Consider the following 16,369-nt stretch of genomic DNA (forward strand, 5'->3'; position numbering starts at 1 on the left):
AGTACAAAAATTGTTCGGTATAGCGATCAATCCATTGATCCTGTCGATTTGTATTTTGCCATCACCAATTTCTAACAATTGTTTGGAAAAGTCATGGGCAGCTGGATCATTTTGTAGGTTAATACGCATATTTATGTTTAGTGTCAATTTTTGTACATATCTCCAAAGAACTGATGACTTCAAACAGGCATTTATTTTATCAGCAGGAGTTGATCGAGATTCGTACATAAGACATTGCGTCTTGTGCATATTCGTTCATATGTCGTGGGCTACCAGTAAACGAAGATGGCAATATAGTCAAACGCCCGATGTCATTTACATTAGCATCATTCGCAATATATTCATTTGCATCTTGCAAATGAATATATTGCGAATTTTTCGAATCTTAATTTTGCTTGGTTGAAACGAATCAAATTAAGACGTTCAGTTACTATTTTGGCATACATATTAATGATGTACTGATGATATAGTTTACCACATCTCAAGATATAATTCTGTGCTTGTGGACGAACCATCAATCGATACGAATAAAAATTCAAGGCACTAACTTTTTTCTGTATATGTAGACCTGAAAATAAATGCAAAATGTGACTTTGGAAATTGAAAATGTCAACACACAGAAAATAGGATAATTATTTACCGGTTTGTAGATCAGTCATTGGTATATTGATATGGTAGCCATCGTCACCTTTCCAATGCAATATTGGGTATTTTAATGCATCATAACTACGATGAAGTTCTGAAACACGTTGCAATTGGTCATTTCTGCGATGAAGTACAATATCACGGGATTGAAATTGATCACCAACAAATACAATTGCAACCTCATAAATTGTCGGTGCATTAAATCGCCTGGCATGCTCTCCAAAAGGTGTTCTATCAGCCCTTATTACGATTTTGTGATTATCAGATGGCATACGATCGAGAGCAATTTTAAACAATTGAACTAATGCGTTATGCTGATGGAAAAGCCATTGTAGCTCTCGAATAATTTCTCGTCTTGTATTAGAAACAATTGTACAACGTTGATCCAATTCACGATTTTCATCACAATAAAATAAATTTACAAAAATTGATGATCAGCGTCGGGGTACGGCAATAACGAACCAACTTGATGATAAATCTGGCCCTGAATCTGTAACATGTATGCAATTTTAGGTTGTTGATAAGAATTTTTAAAACTATCGAATACTTTATGACTAAGATTGATATAAATATGGGACAATCCAGTTGAAGTATTTACCTTAAACGTCGGCAGGAAATTATTTCTAATAATTTTAGTAGCACCAAAAGAAGTCATTTGAAATGCCGAATTGTATTGTTGAATATGACCCAAAAAATGCTTCGATGTTTGAGATATCTCAAATATTAGTGAATATAATGGTTCGGGTGGAATTTCTAATGCTGGCAATCTAACTTTGCCATTAGCACAACACATGCCGGGCGTTTCACCTGAAAATTTTGTCGCATCACAATGTGGACATATTACGTCCATCATTCCAATGTATCCGTACATACAATAATCAATCTGACTGTTGTAATTAAAAGCAGCACACATCGTTTCAGTCAAAGTAGCACGATGTATTCGCGATCGCCGTGGAAGATTCAGTACAGGCACAGGGTCAGCAGATCTATTTCGTGCACTACGTTCACGCTGCGATGCATTAGCTTGTGTGCGTTCATTTGCAGTCTATGATCGTCTTTGTGATGTCACATAATTTGTATTACGCGTTCGCCGACCTATATTTGCTCGTCTGGTTCGTGGCATTGATCCTTCATCCTTCATATACAAAAGAAAAAATGAAATTGAAAACAAATTGCTACATTAATAGTGGTGTATCAGTATTTATACATGTGTGTCTGGAAATATACGAGATGAAATATTGGTGGTTATTTTCCCGCAAGATATCGATTCAGTTTCGCGTAAAAATTAAAATACAAAAGGAGTAGGTAAGTAATATATTTTTTTAAGAAATGAATCGATGTTCTAGCTGATTTTTGTATTATTTCTAATGACAGCTCAATCATTTTTAAAATAAGAAATTGTGTTACATAGCATTATTTAATGCAATGCCATGGGTTATTTGGAAATAATAAATTGAATTAAGACGTATCACCTATTGAAACTGGTGGATGAGTGTACTCATTTTTAATTGATACTTACTTTTAATTTGACAGACAATTCTCCATCTAAAAAATCTCCATTAACAAAATGACCCGCCATTTATTGAAATCATTTGTTACAAAAAAATCTGATAAATGAAGAACCACTCGACCGATTTTGTGCAAACTTCACATAAACCATCTACTAAATAGTCTAAACAAACCCTGAAAATTTGGTTTGGATAGATGAGCCCGTTCTTGAGTTATAAAGTGACAACGAAAAATGCCACTTATTTTTATATATAAGATAATATACATTTTTTTTAAAACGAAAATGTATTTATTTAAATTATTTTATATTTTTATTGGAATGCCTTTAACTACATAATCTTTAATGACGTCAAACTTTCTAAGTTGTTTAGTGATGATTGATGTTTCCAACCTACTGGTGTTAATTTTATAAGATGAATTGGATTCGAATCTCAATAGTTGATGATCTACATTTCACCAAATAGAATTAGAAACTTTGTAGTCATCTTTTTTATTGAACATATAATAATAATCTAATAATCTTACTCACTTCCATTTCAATTTAATTAAAATCAACGAACTTCAAGCGATTTTAATATCTATTCATAATATATTCTTCTAAGAAATAATATAATTCATTTATTTTTATATACAAAATATAATAAGAAGTAAATGTGTTATTTGACATTGAATGGTTTAAAATTTATGTATATAAAAATGTTAATGCAATTATATAGTAATTTACACTATAAATTGAATATTTTCGATATTAAATTAACAAAAGCTATTAAATACTTCGTCATTTTATTAATGTGAATTTAACGAATTAAGTGTGATTTCCTAAATGAATTTTGTTACATGAAACAAAGCAATTCTGATAATAATTAGATTATTAACTTTCCATTTAGAACGAAGGAGGTAAACTTTTCGCTACCGACGCTGCGATCGTCCTCCCTCGGCGAGTTGCGTGACGTCAGCGTGTCGAGTCTCAACAGTGACGTGCTCTGCCCGCCCACCAATTCGCAGTACCGTTCAAATTCTTTCAGTAAGTCATTATGTTTTTACTTTGAAACTCTGTACATAAGAACTTTTAAATGAGATAATCCAATGGATAGAATACTTGGAATGGGATTGCAGGTTCAAATTCGCGACCACTAATGACATGTCACGTGTGTCACGTGTTTCAATTTTTGTTTAGAATTTATCTCGTGTTTAATATACATCGATTATTAAATGTTCGTAGCTATAGAATTAAATATAACGATCAGGTACCTAGCGTTTTAAGCTGGAGATAAGTTCAAAGAGATAATTGACACATAGATGACCAGACACTACGATGCTTGGAAAAAAGGTCGTTAAGTTGTAATACGAAGGTATCGAATATTAATGAGATGACTCGGAGCTCACAGCGCATTTTTTAGTTAAAGCGTTCTATGTATATATAAATATAGAACATAATTATTAAATTCTTTTTTTTTGTGTATTTTCGATTGCACCTGTGCTGTCTATTAGCCGACTTCGATGATTCTTTTTTTGAAATTATTAAATTGATGAGAATGATGTATTCTGTCATACAATCAAAATCACACAGAAAGTATTTTTGATACTTATTTAATCGTAAGAGAAATAGCGAAAAGGCTCAAAGGTGTCGTGAGGAAAAATCTTCATCATTTGTTGTATGAAAAATCGATATTTGAAGTTTCTTGTTTAGGTAGAAAATGACACCAGCTTATTTTAAATTTAAACACATAAACCTACATATGATATTATTTCGTCACAAGATTGTGCCGCTAATAATATTAAAATGTTGGAAAGAAATTACACTCGCGCTCCAAAGAGGAGTGCTCTTTACTAAATGCCAAAGCTTCTGAATTATTAACTTTATGTTTGATGTTTGTTAAACGTTTTTATTAACATCACATATTCGACACAAATGACGTCGCAAATTTGTATTCAATAAATCCTCAGTTCCAATTAACCAGAGAGTTCAAGATACTTATCATCATGTACACTATGGGATGACATATGTTTATTTTTGTTTCTTTGAACTATAAAATATACAAACCATTGTAGTATTTGATCTTTAAATTTTAAAAAGGGAATAACTTAATTCAATTCGATCTGCTTCGTTTTTTGTAAGCATTAATACATGAATCATTTAGTGCCAACAGTCTATCCTAATTAATTCAATAAGGTTTTATCCGAATGAACATAATAACAATGAGATGAATAACAATTATTGTGTTTAAATAGTCCTTTAAACATAGCTTGATTAGAATGACAGCTGTAAGCAAAATTAATGACTTTGTCAAACGTCTAACGAGTGATATATACACGAAAATTATCCATCAGGTCAGTAGTAGCATCGGTAGGTTAATTTGTTTTTTTTTTAATACAGTGCTTCCTTTTCTTATGTTTATACCGATTTCTCCTGAGTTTTCCCCGCACTAGTCACACTGGTTTGACAGCTGTCATTCTAATCATTTTTTTAAATTTAGTTGTCAAAACAATCTTTAATTAAACCTTATTTTTTTTCATTATTATTATTGTTATATAAATAAGCAATTTTCTCTCGCAAAGCATGCTATCCTTCTTAGGCTCACATAAAAAAGAAAAGCATTTTTTATAGTTCTTTTATAGTACTTTCAGGTTACTTTAGAGAACAATATTTTATACAAATACAACATAATAAGTGATTGTCTGCCAAATATGTCTACTAAATTTGCACATGTGTATGTGACTTTAATAACATGTATATTTCAATAGCTGAATGCTATAAATATATTAAGTTCAATTGAAACTACAAAGACATAAATAATTTTAGTTCGAATTGACTACACTAAGAGCCCAGATGGCCCAGTGGTTAAAACGCATGAATCTTAACTGATGATTGCGGTTTCTCGTGTGCTTTATTTGAGTTTTTAATTCATCTCGTGTTCGGCGGTGAAGGAAAACATCGTGAGGAAACCTGCATGTGTGTATTTAGTGTGTCTTGTGTTATTTCACCCTTAAATTGTAATTTTCATTATAAGGAAAAAATACTAATTTTCTTGTGAAATTTACTTTACCTCTCATGGTAACTCACGTTATAGTATAAGTAATTGTTGTACGGAAAGCATTTTAAATTAGATATAAAAAATTTTTTTTTAGTTCTATTAACGATTTTTATACAAATTGTATGTTTTGTTTTGCTCAAGTAACATTTGTTTGCACAAACGGTTATATCAAGGTAGTAACAAAATGCTGAGCTGATTAGTTTTATTATGACGTCATTTACTTCAAAACAAAGGCTATAATTATTTTTCTATTGTTTAAAATCGCGTGTTTATAAATTAAGCTTTGAAGTATTTTATGCATAGTAATTTTACTAAACTGAAAGCTATAACAATACATTACATTATACATTATACACATACATTATACATACATAAATTGTATGGAATAGATAAGCATATGAGCTAATGGACCACCTAATGGTAATTGGTCATCACTGCCCATACACATTGACACTGAAACATTAACTATTAATTATATCGCCAATGCGTCACCAACCTGCCAAGATATTATGTCCCTTGTGCCTGCAGTTACACTGGCTAACTCACCTTTCGAATCGGAACACACGTACTAAGTATCAATTTAAAATAACGATAAAACAGTTAACAGAATACGCTTTTTAAAAAAATCTTCAAAATACAAAATAGTTTACGTACTAAGTTAGTTAAGTATATAAATAACTATTTATTTATATACTTAAATATAAACACATATTTTACATAATATTCTTTAACATACATTGTTTTATGTATGCAATACAATGATAAATTCACAGTTGTAATTTTTGTTCACTTTTACCTTAGTTACATATTTTTTTGTTGTTTGTTTGAGGGAAAATAATTTATTTTTACAGATATTCAGCTTAAGGAACAAGGAATTATTTCTTGTTGCCACCGTCAACTTTTGTCATATGTCTTTGTTAATGGTATCAACATTTAATCAGGAAAATAGACGGTATGTTTTTGATTACAGATATTTAATGTCAAAGTTGATATTATTCCGTATTTTCGTATGTTATTTTCTAAACTTTTATATAAAAACATTATTGAGGTGATCTTAAAGAATGTATCTCTTTGAAATATTTTTATTTACGTTTTGGGGTCCTTAAATGTGACAGTGTATTATTAGGATTTCTTCATGTATGTACTGAAAAAATCACCTAAAGACATAGTTATGATGATGATTATAAAAACAAATCATCGGAACCATTAACTAGAAAATACGTAAATTCCTGATCTACTAACGCGCAACTTCAGCTATACAACATAAATACTTTTGAAGAGAATTAATAAAATTTAGCTTTACATGGGACGCGCAGCACCCCTCAATCTTCAACGGTATCCAATCGAGTTATTCAAAGAATAACACACTTAGTCAAACATAGAAAGTTTATAAATATGTATTTACATTAAATGGAAAGGTTATATTATGAGGTAGAAGGTAAAATAAATACAAAACAATTTTATATTGAAGTATTTATTTAACTTCACATGTTAGTTTGTAATCAAATCCCACTAAATTTTATACCATTTGAGCTGGAATTTATAACACAATTGGAATATATAGTTGACTTTACAATAAGAGTTGTATCATGATGAGACTCTGAGGTACTCATAGAAACTCCTTATATATTTAACATACCTTCGACGTGTTTGGGCGTGTTGCATATGTTGACAAATATCACAGTACTCATTGAAGGTTTTGGATTGAAATGTTTCATGATGAAACCGAGAAGTTATAGATATTCATGATTTGTTCAACTTAACTTTGCCGTTTAAGCTCTTTTCTTTTTTTCAGTACATAAATTAAAGGAAAAGTTGTTTTTTTTTTATTTTACAGTCAAAAGACTACTTATAAAATAAGAAATTAAAAAAGATTTATTATTTTTAATAACACTGATACTATATAAGATGTTAATTATCAAGCTCGCTGTTTGAGCTGAACTTTTGAACACGATAAAATGTTGATTAAAATATGTCAAAAACAAATTAATTACGCTGAAATTTGATCACCTTTTGAAATGATTAATATTTAATGGAGGCCGTAACGCGATATATGAAAATCTTTAACTAAATTTCAGATTCAAAATTAAGTTTGTCGTATGAAATGTAGGTTGAATTTATTTGGTAACAATATGGATTTTTTTGATATATTTTTATAAGTTTTTTTAATAAACATTTCAATAAGGAGCTCTCCTAATGATGTCATGATATAGTTAATAATATTATAGTGAATATTATCTCCCTTGAGACTTCGGCCGATTGGCTGAAATCGGTCATTGCGGCCAATCTCAAGGGATACACCTAATTACGCAGGCCATATTATAGTCCACACTTGTGTGTGCAACACAGGTGCACTCTCATAATTCAATGGGACGGAAAATCCGACACTACCAGAAATAGTTCAGGCACAGGACCAAAGACTTTATGAATTTTCCGAGGCACGGGAGCACACGTTTCTAACTCTCCGGGCTGTTACTGAGAATTTTTTTATCCGCCTGACCTGAGATTCGAACCCAGAAGCTCGGGCCTTATGTCTAGCCACTAAACCAATGAGGCAGCCAAATATAAATTATTAAAATACATCATAATTATATTACACAACAACCAGAATTTACGCAAAACATTTTTACAAATTAATAAATTAACTAGTGTAATGTATAGGACTCCTCGAAACAAACCAAAATATTGCGATAATTAAACATAAATCATACCATACAATACATTAATTAAATCAACGATAAAATATCAATCAATCACAATATTACACTACAAATTAACTTCACTGGTATTTTATTTACGAATAAGTAAATAAAATCAATCATATGATTTTAACCTACTCTTAGTTTTAGTTTACGCTTGTGGTTTTGCTCACGTGTTAGGTATCGTATTTTCTTTTCGTTACCTGTAACTATTACTGTTTCTGTAACTGTAATCTATGCAAAATTTCGTCATTGAGTAGATTAGGCGTGAAATCGTAACAAGGAAACAAATTTACTTTCGCATAAATATTATTTGGAATGGAACATTTTTCTCGAATGTTACATACATTCCCAATAATATTATATTCGGATGCAATACAATATTTTTGTTTCGCCGAGGTGTTGTTAATTTTATTATGGAGCTGAGAAGTGATAGTTACATTTTTCAATATAAAGTAGTAAGCGCTTTCGTTTTGGAAAATCTAGTTTGTTTTGACTAGGGACGAGTATCGGACAAAGTTAAAACTGAAAAATATAGGATTAGTCACATACGATTTACGAAAAAAAAACAAAGTGTACATTTTTATTAATATTTCTGTTACAGATTAAACAGTAGTTCTGTTTGTTTCTATTAATTGTGTATCAAACTATATTTACTAAAAAAAAAAAAAACAATTTATCCGCATTCCTTCTTATACTGATGATATAGTATGAAGGATGAATCATTAAAGTTGAATATACGATTAAACATATTGATGAAATATTATTTCAACATTTGTAATAATAATGTATCGATTCGCACGCTCGATTTGACGATAAAAAGATCTGAAGGCGCAGATGAAAGCAAGTAATGGATTTTGTTTCAATGAGACGTGTTGCGTAATCTTATTTATATTTTCCACATTTTTTTCGGCTGAATTAAAAGAACATACTTCTGAAATGTATTAATAACAGTTTATTTTTGTTATAAATGGGACTTGTATAATGTTTATCCATTCAAAATAGTAGTGGTCGGTTGAAAGGGGTCAAAGTATATTAATTCACGGTTGTTGATTAAATGATGTCGATGTCTCAAATAATTTAAAATAGATAGAATTTCAATATATACAATATATTATACAATATATTATAAAAACAGAATTAAAAAAAAAAGAAAAATTTAACTAAAATAAATGTAAAATCGTATAAAAAAGAGAACAGATTTAAACATTAATATTTATAACATTAAAAGCCAAGTGCAATAATTCATTGTTTGTTTAATCAAATAAACCAGAGCAATAATTTATATTAGTTATTCATTAAGGGTATTCTCTCGCGGCTTAATCTGAATTAATAGCACACTCGTACTTTGCAACAACGAACCCTTTAAATCGTTAGAACGTGACCATTTAAATAAAAATAAAACTAAGTCTGTACAAACGAGAATTATTTTAAACAAATATGAATTTAGAATTAAAATATATTTTAACTTTATGAGGTTTTGACGGGAATGGGTAATTTTTTTTCGTTTTGAAACGATTTGAAGAAGTAACTGTATAAGTATTTTGACCTAAATCGAAGCGATGTGCATCTCAGAGAATTTTATTGTTGACTTATTACTATCAATGGACTCAAACTTTCACTATACACACTTCACCTGCACATATAAGTATCATAAAAAACAAATAAAATCATCCAATACACTACGTACTGGAATTTTTAGGAAAAAAAAAAAAATATAATAATGACGTATAATTAATTTAATGGGTACAAGATAATAGGTTATGGTCGTAAATACAAATACCATTAAGATGATAAAAGATTTTATTGTCAACACGTTCGAGCACATTCCAGAAAAATAAGTGAGAGAGCTTTTATAGAGAAAACTAGACAGTTAAGGATCATTATTCGAGACCCAATTATTATTAACCATTTACACAGTCAGTTACAATGGACATTATGTGAGACCTATTAAGATGTTATTTATCTTATGAAATTGCGTTTATAAAGACAGCTCTAATACAAGAGCCTGAACTAAGCCGAATTCGTGTTAAAAACGCTAGTCTCATCCGATGACGTTACACAATTACAATTATATATTATAAAAACAAAAGTGACAAGCTTTAATAACTGTAAACTGGTTTTTTTTAAAATTATTTACTAAACATATATATTTTGTCAAGGCGCATGCAGTCATTTCAAGTTTCAACATCATTATTTAATTTCAAACAGAATAATAATAATATTTAAAGTATTTATATGTAATGGTCTGCATTCTTATAAATATTAGCCAATATTATAGTAAAGATACGGCTTAGTATTTGTGAGAAATATTATTTACACAATTACAATTATTACTTGGTGGTGAGGTTTTGTGCAATCCCGTCTGTGCAGATACCACTCACTCATTATTCTACCGTCAAGCAGCAATACTTAACATTGTTGTGGTCCGGTTTGAAGGATGAGTGAGCCAGTACAACTACAGGCACTTGGGACATAACATCATAGGTCCCAAAGTTGGAGGCGCATTGGGTGATGTAAGGAATGATTAATGTTTCTTTCAGCGCTAATTTCTATGGGTGGTGATAACCACTAACCATCAGGTGGTCCATTTGCCCGTCCGCCAACCTATATCTTAAAAAAATAATAATTAACTTAAGATATATGCAATAATATAAAACTTAAACATAATTATTTATTTATTTGGGAAACAAACAATTATAATTACACTTAATAGTAAAAAACAAATTTAAGAAAAAAAAAAAATCAATCAAGTTTCCACTTAAAATTAATACAAACACATGACAACTTACATTAAAAACAAAAACAAAAACAGAAAGTATTAAAAGCAAGTAAAACAGTTACAGTTTAATAATATGACGTAAACTAAATTTAAATTCACAAATTTTTGAGTTAAACATATCTAATTCTTTACAATGTATGTTATAATTGGAAATAATAATATAATTTATGTGAAAAGATAAAATTGTAGTGCTCACTGGTATGATTTTTAACGTAAATTAATAACTAACTAAACTAATCATATAATTCAAATACCGTTAATTAGACTGTACGGACAAAATCAGGTTAGAATATATTGCAATTATTAGCTATACGACTAATTCGTTGATCATTATCAAAATAAATAAATCATTTAAAAAAAACTCATAACACTTCTTCTGTACCAAGAATAACTGCCAATAACGTTACGTTTCTTAGTAGTATCTGTGAGTGCTTGAAGGATATATTCTTCTTGAGGGTGTGTTGAAATATCGATGTCAGAATGCCATACATATTACTAAATATAATTTAAGTTTAATATTCATCACTTGTTTCATAATCCGTTAAATGTAACATATATGACTGTATGAATAATATTCGGTGTAGTTACTGAAATATGTCTAATACGAATAATGTAAGCGTACGGAGGAAATCCTTAGGGGATATTCTATATTTAGTTTGACATAATTCCATGTCCGGATCAATGTTAAGATCTCTTCTATGAAATTCAGACGCTTCCTTATTAAGGGATCATGACATCAATCATCAGTGTCGAAAACTCTCCAAGAGGCTTTTTAATTCTAGTCGATTATAAATAATTACGAAGATATCCAATTTGGAGATATTTTCCGATATTTTCGTCGATTGAACGAACTTTTTTTTTATATCTATTTTAAACTAAAATACAAAACATCACATACATTACTCGGATCCCAATTTAAGTAGCTAAAGTACTTGTGTTATGGAAAATCAGAAGTATCGACGGGACCACAAACACCCAGACCCAAGACAACATAGAAAACTAATGAAATTTTTCTACATCGACTCGGCCGGGAATCGACGTCGAAGTGACGTACCCATGAAAACCGGTGTACACACTACTTGACTACGGAGGTCGTAAAATGAATGACACTTTCAATTTGAGTCTGTAGAGGGATGTGCCTCGACCTAAGGGCTTAGTAGTCTTTCGAAGCGCAAAACTTTACCACTACCTCCTTTTCAACTCCGAATTTCTATTACGAATACCTTGACGAGAATTCTTTATTAGCACGACTCGAGATTCCCGAACCTCGAACCCGAAACCGCGAAGTCTACAGTATTTACATAATAGTTTTAATGTAAATAAATGAAATAAGTCCCTAAGGATGAACAAGCCTTCGAAATTACCGCTAGTTAAAACTACCCTATTTTGTTTTTACGAGTACGTACGCTACAAAATGTTATCTATCCTTATTAGTCCTAATTGACCAACTTATTAATGTTCAGTTTGTTTGTCGTATAGAAGTACAATTTCACGGGTCAATTAACTTGAACAAAGAACTTGCATTTTAAAATTTGAAATTCAGCATGATAAGTTAGATTTTTAAATCGACGTATAATTCGCAAACCGGCACGCCCGACAGCCACACCTTCATTTATGATTCATAACACCGGTGAGCTGAAACCACAAAACTATTATTTACCTCAATAGCAAACTAAATTACTATTAAAATCAGTTTTTGCAACCGCTACTAAGTGGTACCCAAAATTTGATGTGAATTAAATTAATTTGTGTTTAATTATCTTATATATTAATAGCGTAAGCCGATTTTTGTCCCAGTGATTATGGGACGGTACCTGCACATAAAAGATCGGTTATGGTCTCATTTGAAGAACTCCAGCCTTAGATGTACAGAAAATTAAACAGGTTTCATGATTGCAATTTATTATATTGTTACAAATTACATCAAAAAAATTTAGAGAGCGGAAAAAAGTTACTGACCGGTTAGAGAGCGGTGCCACGGCTATATAAGAAAACATATGTATAAAAATTAAAAAAAAAAAAAAGTAAATTGTTATGGACAAACTCCAATTCTAACTGAATCATTATCTATCTATTTGACATTAAAAACTTCTTTTATTTATATGATGTCATCATTTTAGCACCAAATGTTCGTGAGTGATTTGATTCCCAATTTACAATGAAATGAAATCAAAACAAAGCTTGTCATAATTTTCGAAATTCCTGAATAACCTTTTGAATAAACGCGAAGTTTGGCGACCCACTAGCACTAATAAATAACATTATAGACGAGATAATGACTTTGTCTATTTGTTACGCTCTAACAATTCAACTACTAAATCGATCATCATTATATTTTGCGTACACGTTTGCAGGAGTGCACGAAAGTATCTAACACATCACCTAACCTACCCACACACTCCCCCACCTCATACGTCGGTGAAACCAAGGTCGGATACTAGTGATTTATGTTCGTAATCGATTTCGAATTAAAATATTTAAAATTACAAATATGAACCGAAAGTATTCGAAAGTATTATAACATAATGATATAAGTCGCATTCCACTGCTGGATTACTTCTGTATTTAAAGGAGAAGGTTACGTTAGATTAGGTAATGCGAATGCTTGGATGTATATGGGGTATTTTAATTTCGGTTTTGCTCACGATATTTTTCTTAACCGGAAAGGATGAGCTTAATTATAAACATAGAGGTTGAAAGGTAATGCTTTATGTTCAATTAAGATTCATGTACTATAGCTACTAGGCTATCTTGGCCCTTAATTAGTCTTATCGTCTCCAGCGGTGACATATGAGCTCGTTCATTTTTCGTCCAGAGAATGGGAATTGCAATTAAACGGGGCATATTGTAGGCTTTCTTATCACTATTCCCTGTGGTTTATATATTTTGTACTTTACCTGATTTTAATTATGATATGTAAATACTTATTTGAGATATCCATATAAATATATTTAATGTAAATACATGTGTAACATTTAAATGTTTGCCATTATTATACAATCAATGATATACACAATCTTTAAAAATAATTCAAAAAAAAAAACCGTTATTTGTTTATAACCAAACATGTGACAAAAAAATTATGACATTTCATAGTAGGTTAGATTATTTAATCAGAAAACCGAAGTCCTTTTTTAATTTATTTAAATTAGCAATCATTATAATTATTTATTAAAGCACTGTGCTCTTTGATATGTCCGACATTATTAATTCAACCTTGTGTTAACAGAGTTTTGTCCATTCAGGATTGAATACACCTTCGGCCAATCTAAATCTGTCTGTGCTCTAAATGTCATGCTCACTCCACTCGTGTTGACGCTTCATTAAAGCTTCTATTGGACATATTTACGCGGGACAGATCTGAAACACTGAACTGTGGATACGGTCATGACAACTTAACTGGTGAAATAATATCCTTACAAATATCATATATCTATTTAATTTAATCATTTAGAACACATAGGTAATTAAGTTTTTACGTTTCAAGTCTGATTAAATATAATAATAATAATAAGCCTTTTTATTTCTTGTTTTACAATAGTTGGTATTTATAATATTACAACGAAAATAAATAAAAAAAAAATCATTGTTATCAGTAAGATGACATATAATACAAACACATATAGTACGTATACTCACGTCTATTGGACGCTCTAAAATTTTATGTAATTTATTTCTCGTTGACTTGAAAAGAAAATTTAACCAATTTGCGACATAGTAAAGACACATCTTAGTATAGTACTAAGTGATCTTCCCTTTATACTCCGTAAATAATTGTAATGAAATTAACTATCTGACTTTGATTTATCCGTCTTAAAATCACCCTTTTCTCAATCTGTTAACATTCTAAGATCTTCAACTATTAATAACGTCTATCTATCGAGCAATCAAGTGCCTCAAATAAATCTATCAAAAGCATTTCCAAGGAGGTTTGATATCAGACAGGCCATAAAAATCTAGCAAATCGTATTAATGTAGCCTACCTACGGCGCCATTGAAATCCGCTACGTTACGTTCAATACTTTGTGAAAAATGAATAATAGGATTTAGAGTAGGCCTTTCTTATCATATTTACACGTATTGTTCCTCACGTTTATCTGTAATCTGTATCTAGGTAATTTCAAGATTCCAAGTATTATATGCTCCGACCGGCAGCATATAACGTTAACATCGGACGTAATTACAGTTAACGTACGTGTAACGCGTTAATACGGTATTCTATTACAATCCCTTGACAAAGGATTGGTCGGTGACGCTATTACGTTCTGCATAAGACATAAAATTGCACTTAACACATACAATAAAGCTGCTTATCCTTTACGGCTTAACTTCCCAGGATAAATGTGACCAAATATTCGGTTCGCCTCTCGGGATCGGCTACATAAATAATTAGGAGTTTGGTGCTGAAATATTAAAGAGAATGAACGCTTATCTTCGTGTATTTTTTTTAATTAGTGTCTGTCTGTATTTTCAATGTTAGTTGATATTATGTTTAAACATTTTATTTATATTTATTACGCTAGTCTTGATTGTACTTTGTTTGTAATCATTGTATTTTGGAAACATTTACACGAGTAATATTGATATAGCATTATTATAATTTATTGAAACCACGTAATGTCAAAAGTATGATATGTATGATTTCGATTTTTATCTTTTGCATTATATTTTTGTCATGTCCTTTAATGAAAAAGTTTCAAAATTAATTTAAGTTCATGTTCAGAAATTGCAAACTATCCACTAATTACATACTATTAAACATATTTTTTTTATCTTTAACGCTGATGAAACCACGAGAAACGGCTAGTACCTAAATTGTTATTCAAGCATGGTATAGTATGAGATGCTATACCAAGTCTATGTAACTTTAACTTAACCGATGTGTCTCTTCACGTACTGCGACCATTTCAAACATAAATATTTTCCTTCGATACTGAGGACTCATATAAAATTCTCTTTATCTCGTCGACCTTTCTTTGAGCACCATTCTTTCCCAGCAGAAAAGGCTGGCAAAATTTTTGTTCAATAACTGAATAGTGATGGAAATTCACTTTTAAATATTGTATTTTTTATATCAAAGGTAGACGGACGCTATAATGTGCTATATGATGATAAATGCCCATAAACAATGGCAGTATATGAATGTGCCACTAACCTTGAGAACTAAAAGGCTTAGTCCTTGGCGTCTGTTGTTTAACAGTATTCCTGTTCGGCGGTAGAATATATGACAAGTGGGTGGTACTAACGCAGACCGGCTAGCACAAAGCCATGCCACCAAGTATGTGTATTTGTACCGTTAGCGCTTATAATCATTAATAAAATAATTCGTGTTCAATTCCTTATTGTCAAATACTATTCCATGAGAAATTTTCGAAAAAAACCTAATAGGTATTACTTAGTTCAAAGAGTAACCTTTGTCATTTAGAGAGTCGGCCCGAATAGTGCCATTCGATCCCTTATTATGGGCATTCGGTCTGTTGGAGTGACCTTATTATATTTCGTTTTAATCTTAGTCTGAAAACTGCGTATATATTTTTGGAATGAAATTCCTTTACGCGTCTTACAGTAGAATGAACTGGCAAAAATCCTTACGAAAGAAAAAAGTGTTATTTTATCTTTCCCTTCTTTTTCTGATTATATTTAATTCGCAAAGCATTTAATAAGATTTTTTTTTCTTGTTATTTATGTACTCCTAAACG

The 16,369-nt window shown here is 30.6% G+C and overlaps 1 protein-coding gene across 2 annotated transcripts in view; it reads left to right on the plus strand.

Moving 5' to 3' along the window:
* LOC113400342 (synaptotagmin-15-like) overlaps positions 1 to 16,369 on the plus strand; it is a 77,776-nt gene that overhangs the window by 34,726 nt on the left and 26,681 nt on the right. For both annotated transcript variants that reach the window (XM_026639875.2, XM_026639874.2), the window contains exon 5: positions 3,042 to 3,178. In XM_026639875.2, coding sequence (XP_026495660.1) covers positions 3,042 to 3,178 — 137 coding nt within the window. The remainder of the gene's footprint in view (positions 1 to 3,041; positions 3,179 to 16,369) is intronic.

Source organism: Vanessa tameamea, chromosome 17 (assembly GCF_037043105.1).
Source record: "Vanessa tameamea isolate UH-Manoa-2023 chromosome 17, ilVanTame1 primary haplotype, whole genome shotgun sequence".
NCBI classification, from domain to species: domain Eukaryota; kingdom Metazoa; phylum Arthropoda; class Insecta; order Lepidoptera; family Nymphalidae; genus Vanessa; species Vanessa tameamea.